The sequence below is a fragment of the Rhinatrema bivittatum genome, chromosome 4 (genome assembly GCF_901001135.1).
Source record: "Rhinatrema bivittatum chromosome 4, aRhiBiv1.1, whole genome shotgun sequence".
In the NCBI taxonomy this organism is placed as follows: domain Eukaryota; kingdom Metazoa; phylum Chordata; class Amphibia; order Gymnophiona; family Rhinatrematidae; genus Rhinatrema; species Rhinatrema bivittatum.
This window is the reverse complement of record NC_042618.1, coordinates 81,873,010-81,898,667: the sequence shown is the minus strand read 5'-3', so window position 1 is coordinate 81,898,667 and position 25,658 is coordinate 81,873,010. Positions and strand designations below refer to the sequence as shown.

The 25,658-nt window shown below is 50.5% G+C and overlaps 2 protein-coding genes across 2 annotated transcripts in view; both read left to right on the top strand.

The window, feature by feature from the left end:
• Positions 1–14,914, top strand: part of TTLL5 (tubulin tyrosine ligase like 5) — a 798,469-nt gene extending 783,555 nt beyond the window's left edge. Inside the window, 1 exon segment of the mRNA XM_029598396.1 lies at positions 13,612–14,914. The gene's annotated coding sequence lies outside the window, so the exon portion shown is untranslated.
• Positions 14,915–21,829: 6,915 nt separating this feature from the next.
• Positions 21,830–25,658, top strand: part of IFT43 (intraflagellar transport 43) — a 69,465-nt gene continuing 65,636 nt past the window's right edge. The window contains exons 1-2 of the mRNA XM_029597435.1: positions 21,830–21,946; positions 23,239–23,337. Of these exons, the coding sequence (XP_029453295.1) occupies positions 21,908–21,946; positions 23,239–23,337 (138 nt within the window). The 5' untranslated portion in view covers positions 21,830–21,907. The remainder of the gene's footprint in view (positions 21,947–23,238; positions 23,338–25,658) is intronic.

The window sequence follows — 25,658 nt, the reverse complement described above, 5'->3', positions numbered from 1 at the left end:
AGCTCTTAACAGAAACCTGGTTTAAACCCACTGACTCTGTTCGAGTGAATCAATTACCGCATGACTTATATGATATTTTTTCCATTCCTAGGCCCTCCAAGAAAAGAGGAGGGGGTTTAATGCTTTGAGCCAATAAGAATTTACACGTAATCCGCCAGAATATTAGCATATCACCTCAATACAAAATAGCAGTTTTTAAGTCTAAAATAATTCTAATCTACTTAGTTTACTCCCCATCTGGTCTTTTAGAACATAATTGTTCTCCTTTAGTGGAATTGCTATCCACCACTGTGGATCCCAATATCCCTACCATTATATTTGGAGATTTTAACTTACATATGGACGAGTTTCCCCTGACTCCCATTTGTGAATTATTATTATCTAGCTTGGAAGATTTGGGCTTCTCTCAGAAGATAAAAGCTACCACACATAAAGCTGGTCACTCTTTAGACCTTCTAATTATTAATGATGCCTTTGATATAAAAGATCCACCTAGTAGTTTACCAGTTCCCTGGTCTGATCTTCAAGTTTTTCCCCGCTCCGGGGTCCCCTATCGCGAACCAATTCCTGTTTCAGTCTGTAAGTCTGTTTCACGTTTTTTTGCAGTCAGTTCCCAGCGTCTACCTCCTGATGGCCAACAGCCATGATAAAAAAGGGCATGCCGCCCTTTTTTATCATGGCGACCAGTTTTCGGAAGTGCCCGGAGTGTCCGCGGACTATGACCATAACGGACCCACATGACATCTGCATCCTGTGTTCGGGCCTTCCCACGACATCCATCGGTGTCGCAGCTGTGCTCAGATGACCCCCAAAGGCCGGCCCACCCGCCTGGACAAGATGGAGCACTCATTTGGTTCCAAGCAATCTGCTCCATTGACTCCGGTACCGGGTACATCAAGTCATGGGGATCAAACTGATTCAGGACCTTCACCTTCGAAGCCCTGCTGAGAGGATCAGGGAGCAGGAGATCCCACCCCCCTCACTGGTATCGGGTCACTCGAAGACTTCTGCATCGTCTTCCTCGTGCCAGAGAAGGACCAGGCCAAGCACCATGGGAAGCATTGACACTGGCACCAATGGTCATTATCATTCGGTACCGACACGGGAGTGGCATCGACCTCGGCCGAACCCCCTCCGAAAAGGCCCCAGGGAAAGGAGGCCCCATCCTCCTCTGGACCCAGGAGCCCAGGGCGTTCCCCCACCAATATCGGTGCCAGGCACCGAGCCTCCATGGATGCTCCGGTGACCCCCAGCCTGCCTCCTACTCCAGGGTCGGTTTTGTCTGCAACCTCGTTCCAAGAGGAGTTGGACTGCGTGGTTCAAAAGGCAGTGCTTAATGCCCTTCAAGATCTCCAGCCGCCACATGATGCCGACTCCCGAACCGGCACCCTCCATTTTTGGCACCTCTGCTAGAAAGGCTGGACGTGCTGCTCAGTGCTTTGCCGACCCAGCCCGTGTCAGCGGGCCCATCAGTTTCCTGCCCACAACCAGTGCCTCCTCCCATCTCGAGCCCGATTCCATGCTCCTCAGAGGAGGAAGATGTGGCTCCTCGCCCATCTCCACGGACGGAACCGCCAATGCCAGATCCCAGGCCATTGGGCCTCCTTGTGCCCCGATGTCCATCGCAGGTCCCAGTGCCCTCGATGCCGGCGCCACCGCTATCGGTTCCACCTCTCTGACTATCTGTGCCCACGCCCCATACTCTGGGTTTTAGACTCCCTCCTCGACCCAGGCAGTTTACTGGTGAGGAATAGGCCCTTTATGACCCATGGGAAGACACCTCCTCTGAACATTCCTCGGAGGCCTCCGAGGACCTTCTGTCAGAGCCTTCCCCGCCAGAAGAGAGATGGCGCTCACCTCTGGAGGATCTCTCCTTCGCAAGTTTTGTCTAGGAGATGGCGGAGACCATTCCCTTCCAACATTTAACTGAAGAGGATGCCAGCCACAAGATGTTGGAGGTCCTCCAGTTTGTGGACGCTTCTAAGGAGGTGAAGGCTGTCCCAATGCATGAGGTGGTTCTGGATCTCCTTCACGATCTCTGGGAACACCCACGTTCTGTTACTCCAGTCAATAGGAAAATGGAAGCCACCTATCTAGTACAACAGGCCCTAGGCTTTCAGAAGAGCCAGTTGCCACACCAGTTGGTGGTGGTTGAATTAGCCCAGAAAAAGGCCAAAAGGACCCATCTTCATTCTTCCACCCCTCCAGGAAAAGACCACAGAGCCTTAAGTGTTCTGAGTCGAAGGGTTTTCCAGGGATCCATGCTTTTCGCTTGCATGTCAGCATACCAATTGTACATGAACCAGTACAACAGGAACCTCAGGAAACAAGTCCAAGAGTTCAATGAGACCCTGCCACAGCAATTTCAGGAGAGCCTAGAATCCATCCTCCAGAAAGGACTGGAAGCCAGAAAACATGAAGTGAGAGCGGTCTATGACATTTTTGAGACAGCATCAAGAGTCTCAGCGGCAGGCATTAGTGCTAAATGCTGGGCCTGGTTAAAAGCCTCCGACCATCATAAGAACATAAGAATATGCCATACTGGGTCAGACCAAGAGTCCATCAAGCCCAGCATCCTGTTTCCAACAGTGGCCAATCCAGGCCATAAGAACCTGGCAAGTACCCAAAAACTAAGTCTATCCCATGCTACTGTTACTAGTAATAGCAGTGGCTATTTTCTAAGTCAACTTAGCAGGAAGTGGACTTCTCCTCCAAGAACATATCCAATCCTTTTTTAAACCCAGCTACACTAACTGCACTAACCACATCTCCTGGCAACAAACTCCAGAGTTTAATTGTGCATTGAGTGAAAAAGAACTTTCTCCGATTAGTTTTAAATGTGCCACATACTAACTTCATGGAGGGCCCCCTAGTCCTTCTGTTATCTGAAAGAGTAAATAACCGATTCACATTTACCCATTCTAGACCTCTCATGATTTTAAACACCTCTATCATATCCCTCCTCAGCCGACTCTTCTCCAAGCTGAAAAGTCCTAACCACTTTAATCTTTCCTCATAGGGGAGCTGTTCCATCCCCTTTTTCATTTTGGTCGCCCTTCTCTGTACCTTCTCCATTGCAACTATATCTTTTTTGAGATGCGGCGACCAGAATTGTACACAGTATTCAAGGTGCGGTCTCACCATGGAGCGATACAGAGGCATTATGACATTTCCCGTTTTATTCACCATTCCCTTTCTAATAATTCCCAACATTCTGTTTGCTTCTTTGACTGCTGCAGCACACTGAGCCGACGATTTCAATGTGTTATCCACTATGAAGCCTAGATCTTTCTTGGGTGGTAGCTCCTAATATGGAACCTAACATTGTGTAATTATAGCATGGGTGATTTTTCCCAATATGCATCACCTTGCATTTAGGTAACCGATCCAGTGAGCTGTGTAGCAGTGACGACAATGAGAATCGGATAAAAGAAAGCCCTTTATTAAAACGCCCGACTCTGGCCGAGTTTCGCTCTTTTTGCACAGAGCTGCCTCAGGGGCAATTCATTCAAGCAGGACTTGAAAAGGTCAATAACGTATTAATTATCAGCGCGGATGATTTCACTCCAAAGCAGTTAGACTTTCATTTGTTCACGTAGCTGTAAGACTGCTCGTTATGTGGATTCAATGTATTCAATTTCATTACTGACATCACACAGCATCGCTACGTGAACAAATGAAAGTCTAACTGCTTTGGAGTGAAATCATCCGCGCTGATAATTAATACATTATTGACCTTTCCAAGTCCTGCTTGAATGAATTGCCCCTGAGGCAGCTCTGTGCAAAAAGAGCGAAACTCGGCCAGAGTCGGGCGTTTTAATAAAGGGCTTTCTTTTATCCGATTCTCATTGTCGTCACCTTGCATTTATCCACATTAAATTTCATCTGCCATTTGGATGCCCAGTTTTCCAGTCTGACAAAGTCTTCCTGCAATTTATCACAATCCGCTTCTGTTTTAACTACTCTGAATAATTTTGTATCATCTGCAAATTTGATTACCTCACTCGTCGTATTCCTTTCCAGATCATATATAAATATATTGAAAAGCACAGGTCCCAGTACAGATCCCTGAGGCACTCCACTGCCCACTCCCCTCCACTGAGAAAATTGCCCATTTAATCCTACTCTCTCTCTCGCCACCTATCCCATGACTTTTTACTTTTTCTAGAAGCCTCTCATGAGGAACTTTGTCAAATGCCTTCTGAAAATCCAAATACACTATATCTACCGGTTCACCTTTATCTACATATTTATTAACTCCTTTGAAAAAGTGAAGATTTCTGAGGCAAGACTTGCCTTGGGTAAAGCCATGCTGACTTTGGTCCAGAGAAACTGGCCAACCTCCCCTGTACAGGAGAAAAACTGTTTGGGGACAAAATTCGGGACGCAGTGGCCCAACTCAAGGACCACCATGAGACCCTATGTTAGCTATCAACTACTACCTCTGATCCCTCTTCAGCGACCCGTAGAGGTCCATATAGGGATACCGGAAGCAGTTTTACAGGCAACTGAGATACTACACTCAGCTCATCCAGGAAGGCATTCCACAAGGTAGGACTGACCACCACAAACACACACTTCTGACTCGCTCATAGCTGCATTTGGTATAAGGAGCGATCTCTAACATGTTCTTTCCTTGGGACTGGTGTGAGATGGTACATATATCCTCAGTAGTGATGCTATACTCACTGGTGTACGGTACCTTGTCATATGGATCAGCACTAGGATCTTAAACTTAAGAACATAAGAACATGCCATACTGGGTCAGAACAAGGGTCCATTAAGCCCAGCACCCTGTTTCCAACAGTGGCCAATCCAGGCCATAAGAACCTGGCAAGTACCCAAAAACTAAGTCTATTCCATGTAACCATTGCTAATGGCAGTGGCTATTCTCTAAGTGAACTTAATAGCAGGTAATGGACTTCTCCTCCAAGAACTTATCCAATCCTTTTTTAAACACAGCTATACTAACTGCACGAACCACATCCTCTGGCAACAAATTCCAGAGTTTAATTGTGCGTTTAGTAAAAAAAAAGAACTACTACACTGGAAGCCAAGGTAATGCATACAGTTCCAGGGATATGTGATCATTCCCTCTGACACCAATCAGGACTTGTGTAGCTTCATTTTGCACTACCTGAAGCACCCTTCTTGTTGTTAATTATAGCCCTATGTAGAGAGTACTGCAGTAGTCTAATCCAGACATTACAAAGCAACTGTAATACTATTCAAAAATCCTCAGGATTCAAAAATGTTTTCAGCTTTGGTAGTAGATGCAGCTTATACAAAGTGCCTTTTACTACAGCCTTCACCTGAGTGTTACACACTTGGCCACTGTAGGGCCCTCCTGTCTGCAGTTCCCCATTGGGCCACAGTCTGACCTGCGTAGCCTTCCTTCAAAGGCACATGAGGCAGCCCTCCATGCCTTAAAAGCCATCTTCAATCAAAGTCTCCCTTAATCCATAATGTGGCTATCCATGCGCTTTATCTTAGCCTTGTCTAGGGTCCTGTTTTCTATGTGGCAGTCTGGGTCGTGTGTATGTCTTTGATCCCTGCCTTGCCTTGTACTCTAATAAGAACATAAGAAATTGCCATGCTGGGTCAGACCAAGGGTCCATCAAGCCCAGCATCCTGTTTCCAACAGAGGCCAAACCAGGCTACAAGTACCTGGCAAGTACCCAAACACTAAGAAGATCCCATGCTACTGATGCAATTAATAGCAGTGGCTATTCCCTAAGTAAACTTGATTAATAGCAATTAATGGACTTCTCCTCCAAGAACTTATCCAAACCTTTTTTGAACCCAGCTACACTAACTGCACGAACCACATTCTCTGGCAACAAATTCCAGAGCTTAATTGTGCTTTGAGTGAAAAATAATTTTCTCCGATTAGTCTTAAATGTGCTACTTGCTAACTTCATGGAATGGCCCCTAGTCCTTCTATTATCCGAAAGTGTAAATAACCAATTCACATCTACTCGTTCAAGACCTCTCATGATCTTAAAGACCTCTGTCATATCCCCCCTCAGCCGTCTCTTCTCCAAGCTGTACAGCCCTAACCTCTTCAGCCTTTCCTCATAGGGAAGCTGTTCTATCCCCTTTATCATTTTGGTTGCCCTTCTGTGTACCTTCTCCATCTGAGTCAGCATTGCCATGCCCTTGCCTTGTGCTTGTTTAGCCACCTTCTTATCCTGCTTATTGTTTTGTCAGACCTGTTAGTGCACTTTATTTATATATTTATTTATGAATTTCAAGACATTACAAAGTTGGTCAAATAAACTTTGTGAAAATTGTCAGAGAGGAGAAAAAACAAAACAAATCATCATACAAAGCAAAATATACTCCTTCCCCTCATCCCAACAAAAAAAAAACAACAACGTATGGGGTAAAACAGCGGAAATTAAGGGAGTAATAAGAATCAACTTATAAGAAATTGCAATTGCATGATTTATACCTGCAGAATACCTGCTCAGAGATTTATTTATTTATTTATTTAACAATTTTATATACCGACCTTCATAGTAGATTACCATATCGGATCGGTTTACAGTTTAACAAAGGGAAAAAACTAGAGTAACAAATTCACGTAAACGAAAGATAACCAAAGCAGGAATAAGTCAAAGTTACAATCAACAGGGGGCGAGAACTTGGAAGCTTGCAACAAGCTGGAAAGAAGAAAAGGCCAGTAAAGACCCGCCAGCACATCAAGAGATGTGCTGGCGGGTCCACTGTGTGACCTGTTCAATAGATCCCTAGAAACGGGAGTGGTGCCGAGTGTTTGATGGTAAATGGAACTTACTCTGAAGAGAGAGCGGTGTTAAGTGGAGTGCCGCAAGGATCGGTGTTGGGACCGGTCCTGTTCAATATCTTTGAGAGCGACATTGCGGAGGGGATAGAAGGTAAGGTTTGTCTTTGTTGCAACCGTTGCTGCCCGACGTCTCCACCCCGCCCACCTTACCTCTGTGGCGACTCCTTCTTTGCTTATTGGATGTTTGGCTACCACAGCGTCATCCTGCCGCCCTCCTCCGGCGTCCCCGGACCAGCAAGACGCTGCACTCCGCCATGTTTCCCAGTAGCCTAAGGGTGCGTGCGGCGCGGCCCCAACTCAAGTACCAGTAGTGGCGCGAACCTCAGGGGCGGACGTCATCCGCACCGGATATTTAAGGTCTCTGAATTCGCTAACTAATCGAGTTAGCAAGGAAAGGAAAGGTTCTTACGCTCCTAGCTACTCTGCCTCCTCGGACTTATCAGGGGTACCTGCTCCTCGGGGGCCTCGTTTCTCTTTTGCCTTTCAGGTCGCAGTCTGGAGCCAGTACTCGCTCCTCGAGGGCCCACGTTCTCGGACCTGCTTCTGAATACCACTTCTGCCAGGAAGTCATTGCTGCCTACAACACCAGTGAGTTACCATCTCTCTCTCTCAGAGCGTTCCCTGGAACCAGGAACTCGCTCCTTGAGGGCCTAATCCATTCCAGCTCCTGGGCTGCTTCAAGAGACTATTGTGTGAGTGTTACCATCAAGAGTCTATTCCTGAACTCTGCATACCCTGCCTACTCACTATACTTAGTTTCTCTACAGCTCTGCCATCCTGGGATCGCTGTTCCAGTATCTTAGGGACTACAGCCCAGAAGGGCGATTCTAGCTCACTACTGCCACCTCTGGTGGTTCAGTATACTGTTTAATAAAAGAACTAGTGTGTGTCTGTCTCCAAACTCTGAGCCTGACCAGAGGTCCCTCTCAGGATCTTCCCCCTGGGGCGTGGTGATCTGCCACCGGCCCAAGGATCCACCCACAACTATCCCAAACAATAACAGTCTTTTTGCGGATGACACTAAGATCTGCAACAGAGTGGACACACTGGAAGGAGTGGAGAAAATGAGATGGGATTTAAGGAAGCTGGAAGATTGGTCGAAGATATGGCAGCTGAGATTCAATGCCAAGAAGTGCAGAGTCATGCATATGGGGTGTGGAAATCTGAAAGAACTGTGTTCGATGGGGGGTGAAGAGCTGATTTGCACGGAACAGGGGAGAGACATTGGGGTGATAGTGTCTAACAATCTGAAGTCGGCGAAACAGTGTGACAAGGCGATAGCTAAAGCCAGAAGAATGCTGGGCTGCATAGAGAGAAATGGGAAGTGATTATCCCCTTGTACAGGTCCTTGGTGAGACCTCACCTGGCGTACTGTGCTCAGTTCTGGAGACCATTATCTCCAAAAGGACAGAGACAGGATGGAGGCGGTCCAGAGAAGGGCGACCAAAAAGGTGGATGGTCTTCATCGAATGACTTATGAGGAGAGATTGAAGAATCTAAATATGAACACCCTGGAGGAAAGGAGGAGCAGAGGTGATATGATACAGACTTTCAGATACTTGAAAGGTTTTAATGATCCAAAGACAACGATAAACCTTTTCCATTGGAAAAAAATCAGCAGAACCAGGTTACTCAGAACCAATGTCAGGAAGTATTTCTTCATGGAGAGTGGTGGATGCCTGGAATGCCCTTCCGGAGGAAGTGGTGAAGGCCAAAACTGTGAAGGATTTCAAAGGGGCTTGGGATAAACACTATGGATCCATAAAGTCTAGAGTATGTGAATGAAGAGAAGAAGCATGGGGGGTGGCTTGCGGGAATGACAGCTGCTACCTGGAGATTAATACCCTTATTCAATAAACATACACATGGTTAATGTGACTCCAACATTGCTCTATGCTTCAACAGCAAGAGGAAATATGGAAAAAAGGATTTGCATTCACAAAAAAGCGGGGGAATAGCTTGTTTGTTGTGGTGGTTACTACCCCAAATCAATTAAGCCTGATACTTCACTTGGAATACATATCCAGCGCAGCTCACTGCTTCAGCAGGGGGAATGAAGAAAAGATGATTTATATTCAGACAACAACCAACAAGGAATGAATTGCACAGGCTGAGTAAACAAATAAGCATGGGAGAAGCTTGCTTATTGCGGTGGTTACTACCCCTAACCAATTAAGCTAGATACTTCACTTAGATGCTGCTCCAGCACTGCTCTCTACATCAGTGACGGGGGTGGAAGGTAAATAGAACCAAAAAGTTACTAATAAGGGCCAAGAGTAACAGATAAGTATGAGAAAAAAAAATAAGTGTGAAAGCTTGCTGGGCAGACTGGATGGGCGTCATTTCTATGTTTCTATGAATACACTATTTATCTCCAGATGGCTTAATTTGGGATACAGCAGTCAAATTTCTGGAATCTAAACAAGAACATAAGTGCTCTGGGACATAAAGGACATAGGGCAAAGCCACGGGGCCTGATGAGGTTCACCCCAGAATACTGAGGGAACTCAGAGATGTGCTGGCGCGTCCACTGTGTGACCTGTTCAATAGATCTTTGGAAAAGGGTGTAGTGCCTAGTGACTGGAGAAGAGCGGTGGTGGTCCCACTTCACAAGAGTGGGAGCAGAGAAGAGGCTAGAAACTACAGGCCAGTTAGCATGACCGCGGTGGTGGGGAAAATTAATGTAGACTTTGCTGAAGGAAAGGCTAGTGAACTAACAACAATCCGGTGGGTTGCTTGATCAGAAGCAGCATGGATTCACAAGGGGAAGGTCCTGGCAGACGAATCTAATTGATATATTTGATGGGATGACTAGAGAACTGGATCAGTGTTCGGTTCGGAGTTAACAGTCTGCTTGGAGTTAGCAATCTGTTATTGATCTGATGCCTGATGGGAGGAGCAATCAGATAGTTGAGGGTGGATCCTTGGACCAATGGCAGATGACCACGCCCTGGGGAATGATCCCAAGAGGGACCACCGGTCAGGCTCAGAGTTAGGAGACAAACACACACTAGTTCTTTATTAGACAGTATACTGAACCACCAGAGATGGCAGTAGTAAGCTGGCAAGCCCGGCTGGGCTGTAGTCCCTCGGATACTGGAACAGCGATCCCTGGAGGCTGAGCTGAAGAGAGACTGAGATATAGTGAGTAGGCAGGGTTTGCAGATGTAACATTCACACAATGTCCCAATGAAGCCCAGGAGCTGGAAAGTATAGGGCCTCAAGGAGCGAGTACCTGGTTCCAGGGAAAGCTCAGAGAGAACGATGGTAACTCACTGATGTAGCTGAGATAGTTGGTAGTGAAGACTTCCAGGCAGAAGAGTATATGAAATAAGTCTGGGATGAGGGCCCTCGAGGAGCGAGTACCAGTTCCAGACTGTCACCTGAAAAAACAAGGAGAGAGCGAGGCCCCCGAGGAGTGGGTACCTCTGGTAAGTCCGAGGAGGCAGAGTAGCTTAGACAGACATAGCGAGTCCGTTGTCAATACATGTCCTTGCTAACTCGGTGTGTTAGCAAATTCCAAGACCTTAAATATCCATCGCTTGTGACGTCATCTTCGGGGGACGCCCCCGAGGTTCGCGCCAACGCTGGTACTTCAATCGGGGCCGCGCGCCCCTAGACCTATAGGAAACATGGTGTTTGCAGCGTCAAGCCGGTCTGGGAACGCCGGAGGACAAGTGGCAGGAGAACGCCACGGTAGCCAGTCTTCCCGCGGACAGAGAGGGAGGCGCCAGAGAGGTAAGGAGGGCAGAGAGAGGGCGTCGGGCACCGAAGGACACAATCAGGGAAGAGCGCTCGATGTAATTTACTTCGATTTTAGTAAAGCTTTTGATACGCTTCCACACAAAAGACTCATCAACAAAAAAGATTTAGGTGGGCATCGCCCACCTAAATCTAAACTCACAACTCCACCCTCACACATCACAAAGACCCATCAGGTACAACTACAAAGGTTCCTTACATGCTCCCCCGATCAAAACTACACTAACAAAACGAGCACTCTCCACAGCCGGGCCCCCACCCTCTGGAACTCATTACCGCCGGATCTACGCCAAGAGACTTGTCATCTCACTTTTAAGAAAAACCTAAAAACATGGCTTTTCAGGCAAGCCTATACAGAATCACAAGAACACTCAGACACCGGTCAAAGAGAAAAATAGTCCAACACAAGATTCTCTATCACCCATACTCCCCTCAAGAAACAAACACGCCAGATCTGGACAACACACCTGTTTAAGACTCCTTCTCAGATGCATCAGTCTTATTTAACTCATGCATCACTCGGATTTTTGCACATCAACATGGTCAATGTACCCACATATCACAACTTAGACTACCTCTTTAGTTATTCAAGATATTTATGCACGCTTGAAACATTCCTTACATTTATCCACGTCCTGTTGACGAGTTATTATTATTATCTATGTAATATTTAATTTGTATTATGTATATTTATGTTATGCGATAAGTTACTCTTATGTTAAGAAACGCTGTTTAATGTAACGCCTTTATTGCGACAGTTTTGTTCTATGTAAACCGACCTGATTCGATACTTGTATTGAGAATGTCGGTATATAAAAATCATAAATAAAATGAGAAGCTTGGGAGTCAGCTCCAAGGTGTTGGCATGGATTACAAACTGGTTGACGGATAGAAGACAACGGGTGATGGTAAATGGAACGTACTCTGAAGAGAGAATAGTGTTAAGTGGAGTGCCACAGGGATCGGTGTTGGACCGGTTTTGTTCAACATCTTTGTGAGCGACATTGCGGAAGGTGGATAGAAGGTAAAGTTTGTCTAATTGCGGATGATACTAAGATTTGCAACAGAATGGACATGCCGGAAGGAGTACAGAGAATGAGACGGGATTTAAGGAAACAGGAAGAGTGGTCGAAAATATGGCAGCTGGGATTCAATGCCAAGAAATGCAGTCTTGCATCTGGGGTGTGGTAATCCGAAAGAACTACATGCGTTGGGGGTGAAGGGCTGATGTGCACGGAGCAGGAGAGAGACCTTGGGGTGATAGTCTCTAATGACCTGAAGTTGACGAAGCAGTGTGACACGGTGATAGCCAAAGCCAGAAGAATGCTGGGCTGCATAGAGCGAGGAATATCTAGTAAAAAAGGGAAGTGTTAATCCCCTTATAGAGACCTCACCTGGAGTACTGTATTCGGTTCTTGAGATCGTATCTCAAAGGAGACAGAGACAGGATGGAGGTGGTCCAGAGAAGAGTGACCAAAATGGTGGGTGGTCTCCATCAAATGACTTATGAGGAGATGTTGAAGAACCTGAATATGTATACCCTGGAGGAGAGGAGGAGCAGGGGTGATATTAAACAGACCTTCAGATACTTGAAAGGTTTTAATGATCCATGCTCGTCAACAAACCTTGTCTGTGAATCCCAAAGCCTCTGGGACCATAATTGTCACTGGGAAGGAGAACTTTGTCATCTGCATAAATCCGGTAATCCACCCTTAAGTCGGCTAGAAGCCTACAAATAGGCCACAGATAGATATTAGAGTCTTGCAGACAATACGGATCTCTGCGACACTCCTGTTTTTAAAGAGATCCATGATGAGCATGAGTCACCGACCTTCAGTTATTGGATATGTTCAGTTAGATACAATCTAAACCATCTAAGAACAGTATCCTGAATCCCCAGTGCAGCTAATCTTGGAGTACTAAACCCTAGTTCCAGTACATACTTTGCATTGAAAAAATTTGCCTCTTGTGATTTATTAATACCTTTCAGGTATTTAAAAAATTGTATCATATCCCCATTGTCTCTCCTCTTTTAAGCTATACATTTTTAGATCATTACGTCTCATGGCAGATGGCTTCTGATGTAGACCTCATCAATTATCTGGAGATTTCTTCCCTGTTTTGTATTTGTCCCAACACATTAAAGAAACAAAGCCCCCAGCCAGGAATCATGCATAGAACCCTGACTCCAGCCACTAGGTGTCGCCATTGTGTGATAGCAGGAACTCCCTCAAGCCTGGGCAACATCTGCAGCCCCGGCTACCCGAGCTTGGAATGAAAGGCAGGTCTTCCGCATGGCAGTGTGCAGTAGTGAGCTGGACCATGGCCAGAGTCATAAAGCCCAGGGAGCAGGGTTTATCATCATCATCGCTCCTTTCTGGATAAGACAGATTATGTTCCCACTCCTTTGGGATATGGCTTCCCCACAGATAGTGAGTTGGCCAGTTTGTTCTCCATAGCCTCTTTGAGGGGTAGAACTCCACTCCATCCCTCCTAGAGTCTTGTTTATCTTATGATGTACATGTATACCACCTCCCTGCAACAGCAGTTTGATGTGAAGCAGTTCATAACAATACAACAATCAAAATACAGAACCAAACTATACAGAAGTAAAATACAAAAATAAATGAAAACATAAAATATATCCCTAACAATAACAAAATCTAAAATTCTTCCGCAACATATAAATACATCAGTAAGTAAAATTTATATATAACAATTTAGAACTGCAGCCTGGACCACCCATTCTCACTAGGGAGGAAAAGTCACTGGTCCACTTACAAATTTCAGCTCCCATTCTATGTCAAAAAAGTCCCCCAGATTTAATCAAAGAGTCCAGTCTTACTCCATGGTCCCACTCACTCCTGAAGGAGCTTTCAAAGGTGGTCTTCCTTGACTAAATAAATGAGGGTCACCCAACAAATCAAAACAAATTTCCTTCCACCTGCCCCACCACCATTAGCTAGAGCCAACCATGCATACATCTCCTTTTACCATTCTGTTTGCTTTATTATAATAATGGGTTTTCTTATGCTTTTCAGCTCCTGTGTGTGAAAACCTGATGAGTTCTGGACTTTGAGCAACTGATGTGGTTTTGGCAGTGCAGAGGGCAAGCTGCAGTGAACATCTTCCATCTGAAGAGTTTGGTTACGTGAAACTCTGCTGCAGTGATGATCCTTCAGCATAAATCTCTCTGTCAGTCTCCATTCCTTTCCTTTTTTCATTGTTGCTCATCATCTCATCCTCTTTCCCTCCTCTCAGCTCAGGACAAGCCTTGGGACGTGACTGCTCTTACTGTGCTTCCAGGATTAGCAGTGCCTCCAAAGCTTGAGACCTGAGCTGGTGTGCTCTCAGCAGGTTTCAAATCATTTAAGAGACAGGTTTGTGATCCTTTTAATCATTTTGTTTGTTCTTTTAATGAAGTAATAAAATTTTAGATGAGTGAGTTCCTGCTGGCTGGAGCTAGAATGTACAGCAGGTCCCCACCTCTGACCGCAGACGTGAAATGGCAGCACCAGAACATTTCCAGAGCTGTATGAAATAGCAGAGACAATGCAGGAAACCTCATCCTCTCTCCCACTGCACAGGATTCCATGGGTCGTCCCAAGCTTGCCTCCTCCATCACACACCTGCCTGCAAGGCTTACGGGCAAGTGTGTGTGAGGACATTCTTACAAACAGAAATTAGCCTCTAGAACATTCCTTGGGTGGGTTCAAAGGTGGCATAAGTAGCTTAGAGAGCTCTCACATTTGCTATTTGCCTGGTCCATGAAGGCAGCCCATGGCATTGTGCTGGCAGGAGAGAGCAGCCAAATTTGGATAAGGCCTGAGAACAGCTTTTATGCTGGTGTCAGCACAGAGCTGGGTTATCAATAGTGCCGTGCCTCCCCTGCTCATTCAGACAGCAGCTTTGTGATCCTGTCTCCAGGATCTGAACTCAAGGGGCATTGGCAAACAACTCAAGAAGCCCGCTGATTCATTTTTCAGTATCATACAACTGTAGTGTGACAACCTGTCCCTGGTTTCTGGCTTTAATTGGACCTGGCATGCAGCTCTGCTACTGTCTCCCCTTCACACCAACATCTACAATGCACAGCTGCCTCGACCTCCCAGCTTACTCAGCAAATAATGGCCAAGAGATCCCCCCTATAAGATGGAGGGACACTGGCCCAGCTTCACTGTGGCAGGAGGAAGCTGACTTGTCTGTCCTGTATAATTCTGTTAAATGTGTGGAGATGTTTTCTAGTGGTTCATGTCTCACTTATAAATGAGGTGCTGATGTACAGATTAATTAAAAGTATTTTCCAGAAAATAATCTCTCTGATGTCTCCTTTAATAGTAAACTTAAAAAAAAAAACTGAGTATAAAATGGTCTTCCTTTAACCCAAACATTGCAGCTCATTGGGAATAAACTTCACTGCTCCCTTCTGAATATCTAGTTCTGCATCTCATTGGGGGGGGGGGGGAATTGCACTGGTTGATGAGTGTCTCTCTCTCCATGAACAAGCAGGCAGATACAGCCACACAAATGGGACGATAGCAACGGTGCTGATCCAGACATGCTCTCTCTGAGCATGTGCGGGAGTTCCTATGCAACAGTCCAACATGAGTCTCCTCAGGTTTTCTTTAACTGATACAAAAAGACACCTCTTTCTCTCCATCCAATCTGCACATTTTTCTGTTTTTGCTTCCGTTGCTTTTTTGGTTTCTTTTGCTTTCTTCATCCAGGCAGGCAAGGAATCTTTTTCCTCATAGTTTCCTCCTTTCTCCCAGAACCTTTCCTTTACTAGGACTCCTTCAGTCTCACAAAGCTCCCAAGACTTTTCAATTCACCTTCAGATTAAAGAAAATTTAAAGACAACTCAAGCCATCCTTCAGACTCCTAAAAACTCCTGCTTATACCTCATGGAAGGCATGTTTTAAAGTCCTGCAAATCCCATCACCCAGGAAGCCGCCTGAGAACGTGTAGAATGCGCTACGATGCCGGGCGGGGGAGTCTGCCCCACCCCAATGTAGGAAGCGGCAATGCCGGCCTTCAGCCATCTGGCAATGGTCGTCTTCAAGGCCTGAGATCCCTTTCTAGGGCCGGACCAAAGGACGAAGAGATGGTCAGAAGTCCGGAACTCATTCGTAACCTCCAGATAGAGACGCAGAGTGCGCTTGACATCCAGGAGTCGGAGAGACCTCGGCTCAGAAGAAGAGAAGGACGGCAATTCCACCGTTTGATTCACATGGAATGCCGATACCACCTTCGGAAGGAAGGGACAGTGCGAAGCGAAACTCCAGAGTCTGAGAAACGAAAATAAGGCTCTCTACACGACAGGGCCTGCAGCTCCGAGATGCGGCGAGCGGAGCAGATGGCCACCAGAAACACAGTCTTGAGGGTGAGATCCTTGATCGTCGCACTCCGCAGTGGCTCGAACGGGGGCCCCGACATAGAACGGAGCACAAGATTGAGACTCCAAGAGGGACAAGGATCCCGTAACGGAGGCCGCAAATGCTTGACACCCTTGAGGAAGCGAACAATGTCCAGGTGTTGGAGCAAAGAGCCCCCGTCGCGCAGGAGCGAACCAAGGGCGGCCACCTGAACCCGTAGTGAGTTGTAGGCGAGCCCCTTGTCCACCCCCGCTTGTAGAAACTGAAGGATCTGAGGAACAGAAGCCTTAGCGGGTCTCGTGTTCTGGCCAGTACACCACAGCTCGAAAACCTTCCAGACCCGGACATAGGCCACCGACGTCGAAGTCTTTCGGGAACGCAACAGCGTTGACACTACCGCCTCCTGGTAGCCCCGGCGCCTCAGGCGGCGCCTCTCAAAAGCCAGGCCGCAAGACAGAAGAGTTCTGCCTGATCGAAAAATACCGGGCCCTGGTGCAGGAGGCGGGGGAGATGTCCCAGACGGATTGGCCCATCGATCACCAGTTGGAGAAGATCCGCAAACCAGGGTCTCCTTGGCCATTCTGGCGCGACAAAGATCACAGTCCCCTGATGAGCCTCTATTCTGCGGAGTAGTCTTCCCACCAGTGGCCATGGTGGAAACGCGTATAGTAGAAGATTGGCCGGCCACGGGAGCACTAGAGCATCTACTCCCTCCGCTCCTCGCTCTCTTCGGCGACTGAAGAAACGGGGAGCCTTGGCGTTTTGTGCGGAGGCCATCAGATCCATGTGGGGGATTCCCCACCGCTGGACGAGCAGCTGCATCGCCTCGTCGGAGAGGGACCACTCTCCGGGATCCAGAAGCTGGCGACTGAGGAAATCCGCCTGTACGTTGTCCACGCCTGCGATGTGCGAGGCCGCCAGGCGGACCAGATGTCGTTCCACCCACTGCATCAGCAACGCTGCCTCGAGCGCGACCTGCGGACTGCGAGTGCCGCCCTGTCGGTTGATATAGGCCACCGTGGTCGCGTTGTCCGATAAGATCCGAACCTCCCGATTCCGAAGGAGTGGCAGGAAGTGTCGCAGAGCCAGTCTGACCGCTCTGGTCTCCAGGCGATTGATGGACCACTTCGCCTCCTCCGCGGACCACGTCCCCTGCATGGCGCTGCGGTCGCAGACTGCTCCCCAGCCTACGAGACTGGCATCGGTGGTTACCACCACCCAGTTTGGCAGATCGAGGGATACGCCGCGAGCCAGATTCTCCGGATCCATCCACCAGCCCAGGCTGATCCTGGCAAACTGCGGCAGAGGGAGGAGCACCTGGTAGTCCTGCGAAAGTGGTTTCCAACGGGAGAGAAGTGCTCTCTGTAGGGGCCGGAGGTGCGCAAATGCCCAAGGGACCATGTCGATGGTGGAGCCCATCACCCCCAGGAGCTGCAGATAGTCCCAGGAGGTGGGAACTGGTAACGCAGAGAACCACTGTATGTGTTCCCGCAGGGCGTGCGCCTTGTCCTGTCGGAGAAAAACCGCGCCCAGACGCGTGTCGAAGGTCGCCCCCAAAAAGTCCAAGCGCTGCGAGGGCACGAGGGAGCTCTTGGAGAAGTTCACTACCCATCCCAGGGACTGCAGGAACTCTATTACCCAGGCCACCGCCGCCCGTGCATGCAGGAAAGACTTCACTCGGATGAGCCAATCGTCCAGATAAGGATGAACTAGAATACCCTCCTTCCGGAGGGCCGCCGCCACGACTACCATGATCTTGGTGAAGGTACGCGGTGCCGTCGCCAACCCGAACGGGAGCACTACAAACTGGAAATGTTGGTCCAGGATCTTGAACCGGAGAAGCCGATGATGCTCCCGGCGGATGGGGATGTGAAGGTAGGCCTCCGTCAGGTCCAAGGAGGCCAGGAACTCCCCTCGATGCACCGCCGCTATCACCGAGCGCAGCGTTTCCATCCGGAACCGGACCACCCGGAGGGATTTGTTGACTTCCTTTAAATCCAGGATGGGCCGGTAGGAGCCGTCCTTCTTTGGCACCACGAAGTAGATGGAATAATGGCCCGAGCCCACCTCTCCGGAGGGCACGGGCACAATGGCGCCTATCTCCCGAAGTCTGTCCAGTGTCAACTGCACCGCCCTCCGCTTGGAGGCCGAGCCGCAGGGGGAGAAGATGAACCGTCCCTTCGGAGCGCGGACAAACTCCAACGCGTAGCCGTGTTCTATGGTGTCCAGGACCCACTGGTCCGAGGTGATCCGCGCCCACTCCTCGTAGAAGAACGCCAGCCGCCCCCCGATCCTGGGAACGGTGGAGTGGGCGAGCCAAACATCATTGGGAGGACTTGGGAGAGGGTTGTCCCGCTCCGGAGACGGGACGTACGGGCCTACGCCCGCGAAAGGAGCGCGACCAGGGCTGCGTCCTGGAGGCAGAGGGCCTGGAGTTCGCCGGTCTGTAGTTCCTGTAGCGCCGTTGCTCCCTGGCTCTGGTTCGGGAGGACGAAAACGCCCTGGAGGGCCGGTACCTGTCTTCCGGCAGGCGATGAACCGCGTTTTCCCCCAGGGACTTGATGATCTGGTCCAAATCCTCCCCGAACAGGAACTTACCCCTGAATGGCAGGGAGCCCAGACTCGACTTGGAGGACATATCCGCCGCCCAGTTGCGGAGCCATAGAAGTCGACGTGCCGCCACTACCGAGACCATGGATCGAGCCAGGACCCGAAACAGGTCGTAGGAGGCATCAGCCCCGTATGCCACCGCAGCTTCCAGCCTACCCGCCTGGGCGGCCTCCTCGGCCGGCAGAACCTGAGAGGTGAGAAGTTGTTGCACCCAGAGAAGACTCGCCCTCTGAGCAAGAGAACTGCACATCACCACCCGCATCCCCAGCGCGGAGACCTCGAAGACCCGCTTGAGGAAAACTTCCAACTTGCGATCTTGCGTATCCCGTAGGGCCGCTCCACCCTTCACTGGTATGGTTGTCCTCTTCGTGACTGCCGACACCGCGGAGTCCACTTTCGGTACCTTGATGAGATCCAGGAAGTCCTCTGGCAGCGGATACAGTTTTTCCATGGCACGACTGACCTTCAGGGAAGCCTCCGGGCTGTCCCATTCCCTAGTGAGGAGCTGCAGGAACGACTCGTGGATGGGGAACGCCCGAGCCCTCGGACGAAGGGCTGCCAGAACCGGATCTCCCTTCTTAGCCGAAGTGACGACAGCGGGCGCTACGGGAGCGGACGGGTCCGGCAGCAGATCAAGATCCAACTCCTGTATGATTAGCGGGATAAGCTCGTCCAGCTCTTCCCTCTGGAAGAGACGTAGCGTGCGCGGATCGTCCCCCTCTGATGTGGAGTCCCCTTGACCCGAGTCCGCCAGGTCCGGCCCCAGGGACGCTGGGCCTGGCACCGCTCCCCCGGCTCCCACGGCTCCCACGGGCAGCCGGGCGCGGGCGGGAGACTGGGGGGCCCCCACTCCCGCCGGGACGGGGGGGGCCTGAGAGGGAGGCGAGGGCCGCGGCAACTTGGCGGGAGGCGGTCCCACAGGAGAATCGAGGCCCTACAAATAAGCCGTGTGCATGAGGAGTATAAACTCCGGGGAAAACCCCGGCCTACCCGAGGGAGCCCCGGAGGGGGGAGACCCCGTGGGACCCCGGTCCAGCCCGTCTGGCTCCGGCAGCAAGTTCGGGGGAGAAACCTCGGGGGAGTCTCTGTCCTCCAGCGCTGCCTGAGTCCCCTCAGGGCGCAGGGTGTGTAAAATGGCCGCCGTTCCCACCAGGAATGGGGGAGGGGCCGGCCCGGGCAAGCCTGCCAAAAATGAGAATTTGCCGAGGGTCTGCGACGTGCCTTCCCCCCCGGGGAGGCACCGAGCACAGATCCCCTCCCACGAAATTCTCGATCCCAGCTCGCCGCAGGCCGAGCAATGCGACGGCCGCGGCATCGGGAGCGCTGCAGAAAACAGAGCCGACAGGCAAAAAACAAAGAAAAGCCTTGCGGGGGGGGCCGCGAGGAGAAACGCCGCTGCGGGGGGGCCCGGTTGGCCTGCACTGCCCGCCGACGAAGAACGGTGCCGTGGGGGGGCACTCCTGGCCTCACAACCCGCCGACTTAGATCTCCCTGCCCACCTCTGCGGCCCACGAGGAGCCGACAAAATGGCCGCAGGAGAGGGGGAAAAACGCGGGGAAGCCGGTGCCACTGGCAGCCGCGATCAAAACAAGCTGCAAGAAAAAAAGGCACAGAAAAATGTCCAACTTACCCCGGGTTACAAGCGACAGGCTAGAACCGAGAGGGAGAGCAAGAGAGAGAACACACATAGGGAAGCCACGCCTCCCCAAATTGAACCCCTTTTTTTTTTTTTTCTTTCAAATGAGACAAAACTTGATCAAAAGAAATAAGCAGAGAAAACAAGGAAGAACAGCAATCAAGGGAAGAAAATGGTTTAAGGTGATCGGGAGCAAGCCCAGATTCCCTACTCGCATCTGCTGGAGTCAGAAGATACTGGACTCCTGCAGAGGGGGTAGTAGTACTTATGGTGACGCCCCCTCGAAGCTTTGGCTGACTCCATCTGCTGGATTGGGGACATAACCCACTGTCTGGACTGATCCAGGTACGTACAGGGAACAGGGTGCTGGTGTGCGTGCAGTGAGTTTGGTGAAAGAGGCAGTGCTGGGAGATGGCTCACTTGGCGATCTCTCGTGAGAGAGGGGATCAGGGTGCTGGTGTGGGTGCAGTGACTTTGGTGAAAGAGGCAGTGCAGCTGTAGTTAGGACAGAGTGCAGTGCAGAGAGATGGCTCACGTGGAGATCTCTCGTGAGAGAGGGGATCAGGGTGCTGGTGTGGGTGCAGTGACTTTGGTGAAAGAGGCAGTGCAGCTGTAGTTAGGACAGAGTGCAGTGCAGGGAGATGGCTCACGTGGAGATCTCCCGTGAGAGAGGGGATCAGGGTGCTGGTGTGCGTGCAGTGTCTTTGGTGAAAGAGGCAGTGCAGCTGTAGTTAGGACAGCGTGCAGGGAGATGGCTCACGTGGAGATCTCTGGTGAGAGGGGATCAGGGTGCTGGTGTGCGTGCAGTGACTTTGGTGAAAGAGGCAGTGCAGCTGTAGTTAGGACAGAGTGCAGTGCAGGGAGATGGCTCACGTGGAGATCTCTGGTGAGAGAGGGGATCAGGGTGCTGGTGTGCGTGCAGTGTCTTTGGTGAAAGAGGCAGTGCAGCTGTAGTTAGGACAGAGTGCAGTGCAGGGAGATGGCGCACGTGGAGATCTCCCGTGAGAGAGGGGATCAGGGTGCTGGTGTGCGTGCAGTGTCTTTGGTGAAAGAGGCAGTGCAGCTGTAGTTAGGACAGAGTGCAGTGCAGGGAGATGGCTCACGTGGAGATCTCTGGTGAGAGAGGGGATCAGGGTGCTGGTGTGCGTGCAGTGTCTGAAAGAGGCAGTGCAGCTGTAGTTAGGACAGAGTGCAGTGCAGGGAGATGACTCACGTGGAGATCTCTGGTGAGAGGGGATCAGGGTGCTGGTGTGCCTGCAGTGTCTTTGGTGAAAGAGGCAGTGCAGCTGTAGTTAGGACAGAGTGCAGTGCAGGGAGATGGCGCACGTGGAGATCTCTGGTGAGAGAGGGGATCAGAGTGCTGGTGCTGCGCTGGATAGGACAGGGTCGGTGCGTGATACTTTAGCTTCAGCTCTACAGCTTTTGGGGATGGTCTGAGTGATACCGCAGGCTGGGCTCAGGGAGAGGCTTCGCCTGCCTAACAGAGAACCGTTCTAACCTTTGATACCGGAAGTAGAAGGGCAGCAGCCTGACCTGTTCTGCATCGGCCCCGCCCCTTCCCAAGACGTCACCGGCCAGACGCCTTCACTCGAGCTTGTCTCGCCCTCCACTCCTTTTATGGGGTTTGATTCGGTGACGCGAGGCTCCGTGCAGAAGTGGGCGGGGCAGGTTGCTATGCACGCGCTGTGCGGTAGGAGGAAGTGAGGTTGAAAGCAAATGGAGGATGCGGTAGAATTCGGGGAGAGCCGCCGCTCCGTGAGTCCTGCAGCCCCCGCCATCCCCACCCAGGCGCCTGCCAGAGACACTGCCCCTCTCCCCCCTCCCCAGCCAGAGACGTTGCCCCAACCCCCTTCCCAAGACACTGCTCCTCTCCCCTCCCCCTGCCAGAGACACTGCCCCAACCCCCTCCCCTCCCCCTGCCAGAGACTCTGCTCCCTTACCCTCCCCCCTGCCAGAGACACTGCCCCAACCCCCTCCCCCTGCCAGAGACTCTGCTCCCTTCCCCTCCCCCTGCCAGAGACACTGCCCCAACCCCCTCCCCTCCCCCTGCCAGAGACACTGCCCCAACCCCCTCCCCTCCCCCTGCCAGAGACTCTGCTCCCTTACCCTCCCCCCTGCCAGAGACACTGCCCCAACCCCCTCCCCCCCCCCTGCCAGAGACACTGCCCCAACCCCCTCCCCTCCCCCTGCCAGAGACACTGCCCCAACCCCCTCCCCTCCCCTCCCCCTGCCAGAGACTCTGCTCCCTTACCCTCCCCCTGCCAGAGACACTGCCCCAACCCCCTCCCCCCCCCCCTGCCAGAGACACTGCCCCAACCCCCTCCCCTCCCCCTGCCAGAGACACTGCCACTTACCATTTTCCAGAGTCCCTATTTCTTCCCTCTCCAAGCCTGAGATACTGCTTCTTTCCCTTCCAGAGATATTGCCCCCTCCCCTCTTCCCTCATTCTTTCTGATAACTGTCCCTACCCCTCAACCCAGGTCTCACCCAGAAACACTGCTGCTCTACCCTCCCTCTGATAGCTGCCCCATTCCTCACCTCCATCCTCTCCCCCTCCCCAGCCACTCCTCACCCAGGCGCCTGCCAGATACAGTGCTCTTCCCCCTCTCTCTGATAGCTGCCCCCTACGCATTCCCCTTCACTCCAACCCAAGCCCCTTCCAGAGACACTGTGCCTCTCCCTGCCAGAGATACTGCCCCATCCCTCTTCCAGACACACTGCTCTTTCCCACTCTTTTTGATAGCTGTCCTTCCCTTCACACCCCAGGCCCTTCTCAGAGATACTGCTCCTTTCCCCTCTCTCTGATAGTGGGACCCCCACCCACATCCCTTCCCCAGATACTGCTGTTCCCCACCCCCCCCACCCCTCCCCCACCCTCTCCTCACAATAGGTTCCCTCCCCTCTGTTTGATAGCAGACCCACACCCTTGGCACCTGGAGATCTCCTCTCTCCCCCTCCCAGATATGAGATTTAGCTCTAGATACCCCCCCAGCTCCCCCCATTAAGTGACCTGACCCTGCACTCAACTCATTCTCTCTCTCTCTCAGGCGGTGAAGATGGGGCGACGTGCTCGAGCTTCTTATGACTCCGTCCAGGAGGAAAGTGCAAATGGAGGGAGAGACTCATCTGCTGGAAGTGCAGGAGAGGTGAGTGAGCAGAGGAGGAACAGCAGTGGAAGAAGGGTAAGGACAGCATCCGGCGAGCAGCTCCTCACATTTCCTGCCTTTGGCTCTGAAGACATTGAGAACCATTTTAGCAGCATTGGAAGGGCTCAGGACGCCCAGTTAGCCCTCCCCTGGCCACACTCCTGTGCACGTGATTCACTATTTAAATGAGGGCCCGTGGTTAAAAGAGGCGCTAGGGACACTAGCGTGTCCCTAGCGCCTCTTTTTTGACAGGAGCGGCGGCTGTCAGCGGGTTTGACAGCCGACACTCAATTTTGCCGGCGTCTGTTCTCAAATCCACTGATAGCCATGGGTTCGGAAACCGGACGCCGGCAAAATTGAGCGCCCGGTTTTCAAGCCGCGAGCCGCGGGCCCATTTAAAATTTTTTTTTAATTATTCTTTACTTTTGGGACCTCCGACTTAATATCGCCATGATATTAAGTCGGAGGGTGCACAGAAAAGCAGTTTTTACTGCTTTTCTGTGCACTTTCCCGGTGCCGGCAGAAATTAACGCCTTCCTTTGGGTAGGCGCTAATTTCTTAAAGTAAAATGTGCGGCTTGGCTGCACATACCTAATAGGGCCATCAGCATGCATTTGCATGTTGCGGGCGCTATTAGTTCAGGGGGGTTGGACGTGCGTTTTCGATGCGCTATTACCCCTTTCTGTATAAGGGGTAAAGCTAGCACGTCCACCCGCAGGTTAACAGTGCTCTCCACCGGAGCGCACTGTACTGTTAGGTTGTGAGGAGGGGTTCCTGGGGTGGATGGAGGTTGCAGGAAGTGAATGCACAGGTACATGACATTTTCAAAAGCACAAAAACACAAAATAGCGTCTGCAGGGTATCCCAGGTAAAGACGTTTTGTAGAAAGGCTTTTTAAACATAGCCCCATTGCATATACAAAAAGAGAAGAGCCAAATGCTGAAATATCTCTGGCTTTAATGAACCTGTTACCTGAGTACTGAATCTCCTACTGACCCGTGTACAAAGTGTTTCTAATGCGCAGGTAGGCGGTCCCCTCATTGGATGGAATGGTTTAACAGACGAGCCAGAGCAGAGAGACGCCGCAGGGAGTTCAGAAGTCGTGGGATGGAAGGCGGTTTCCCATTGTGGAGCAGAAACCGAGCGTAGGATATGAGAGAGCCCTTCAGTGGCAGTATAGTATGTGCCAAGCTCGCAAACCTGGTGAATGCAGATGATGTTGGAGACCAAGAGTTTGCACAATACAAGATGACCTATAAGAGTATTGTGGTCTTAGAAGCTGTGACAATGTACCAAGGGTTTCATGTGTCTGAATAATGAATTAAATACAAAATAAAAAACTGCATACAGCTACAGAGTGCACTTACAGCCGGCCTCGTGAATTCAGCCTTGTTGCCAGGCTGCTACTCCTGTCTCCGAATATCTATCCCAGGGTGCGTCCCATGCAGTCCCATGGCTTTGTCTGCCTCAGTTTTGCCAGTCCCACATCGGCACTCTCTCCCCTAAATGGTGCGACATCTACCCCACTCCACAGTTTATCTCAATGGATGCTGAAGCAACGCGTCCTTTTCTAGTCATTTTTGCTTTTTCTTAGTTCCTTGTCTCCTTTTAATCTTACACTTCCTCCTTCCTCTCACATAGCTTTACCTCTTTAGCTATCTTTTTTCCACTTATGCCTGTGCCACCTCGCTCAGCTTTACCGGATATTCCTTCCTGTGCCCCTCTTCCTGAAATCTCTTGTTTGTTTTCAATGCTAAGCTTGTTGCTCTTACCTTTTCAGCTGCCTCCTTTGAAAGCCATATCTGTCTTCTCTTACTTTTAATGATTTTCCTTAACATGGAGGCTTGTTCCCCTTTCTAAAGCTCTAACTGTTCTGCTTTCCCTGCCTCCTCTCACCCTGCGTCGTATACAAAATTCTCCTCTTCTGTTTCACCATTGGTTCAAGTGACTAGGCAAAGCCACTGGTGAGAAACTTCCCAGGCCCTGTTCCCACAGGGCCAGAGAGAGCAGGAATAGGCCCGTGCCAGCTAAGAAAAGTAGGCCCCTATGTAAGGTTCGGATGTGATAATAAGAGAAATCCTTTTCTAATTTTCCCAAATAATTTGTATTTCCCTTTCCCTGTACGTACCTGGATCAGTCCAGACCGTGGGTTATGTCCCCATTCCAGCAGATGGAGTCAGCCCAAAGCTTCGAGGGGGCGTCACCATAAGTACTACTACCCCCTCTGCAGGAGTCCAGTATCTTCTGACTCCAGCAGATGCGAGTAGTGGAATCTGGGCTTGCTCCCGATTTCCTAGAAACTCTTTTGTTTCCCCTTGTTT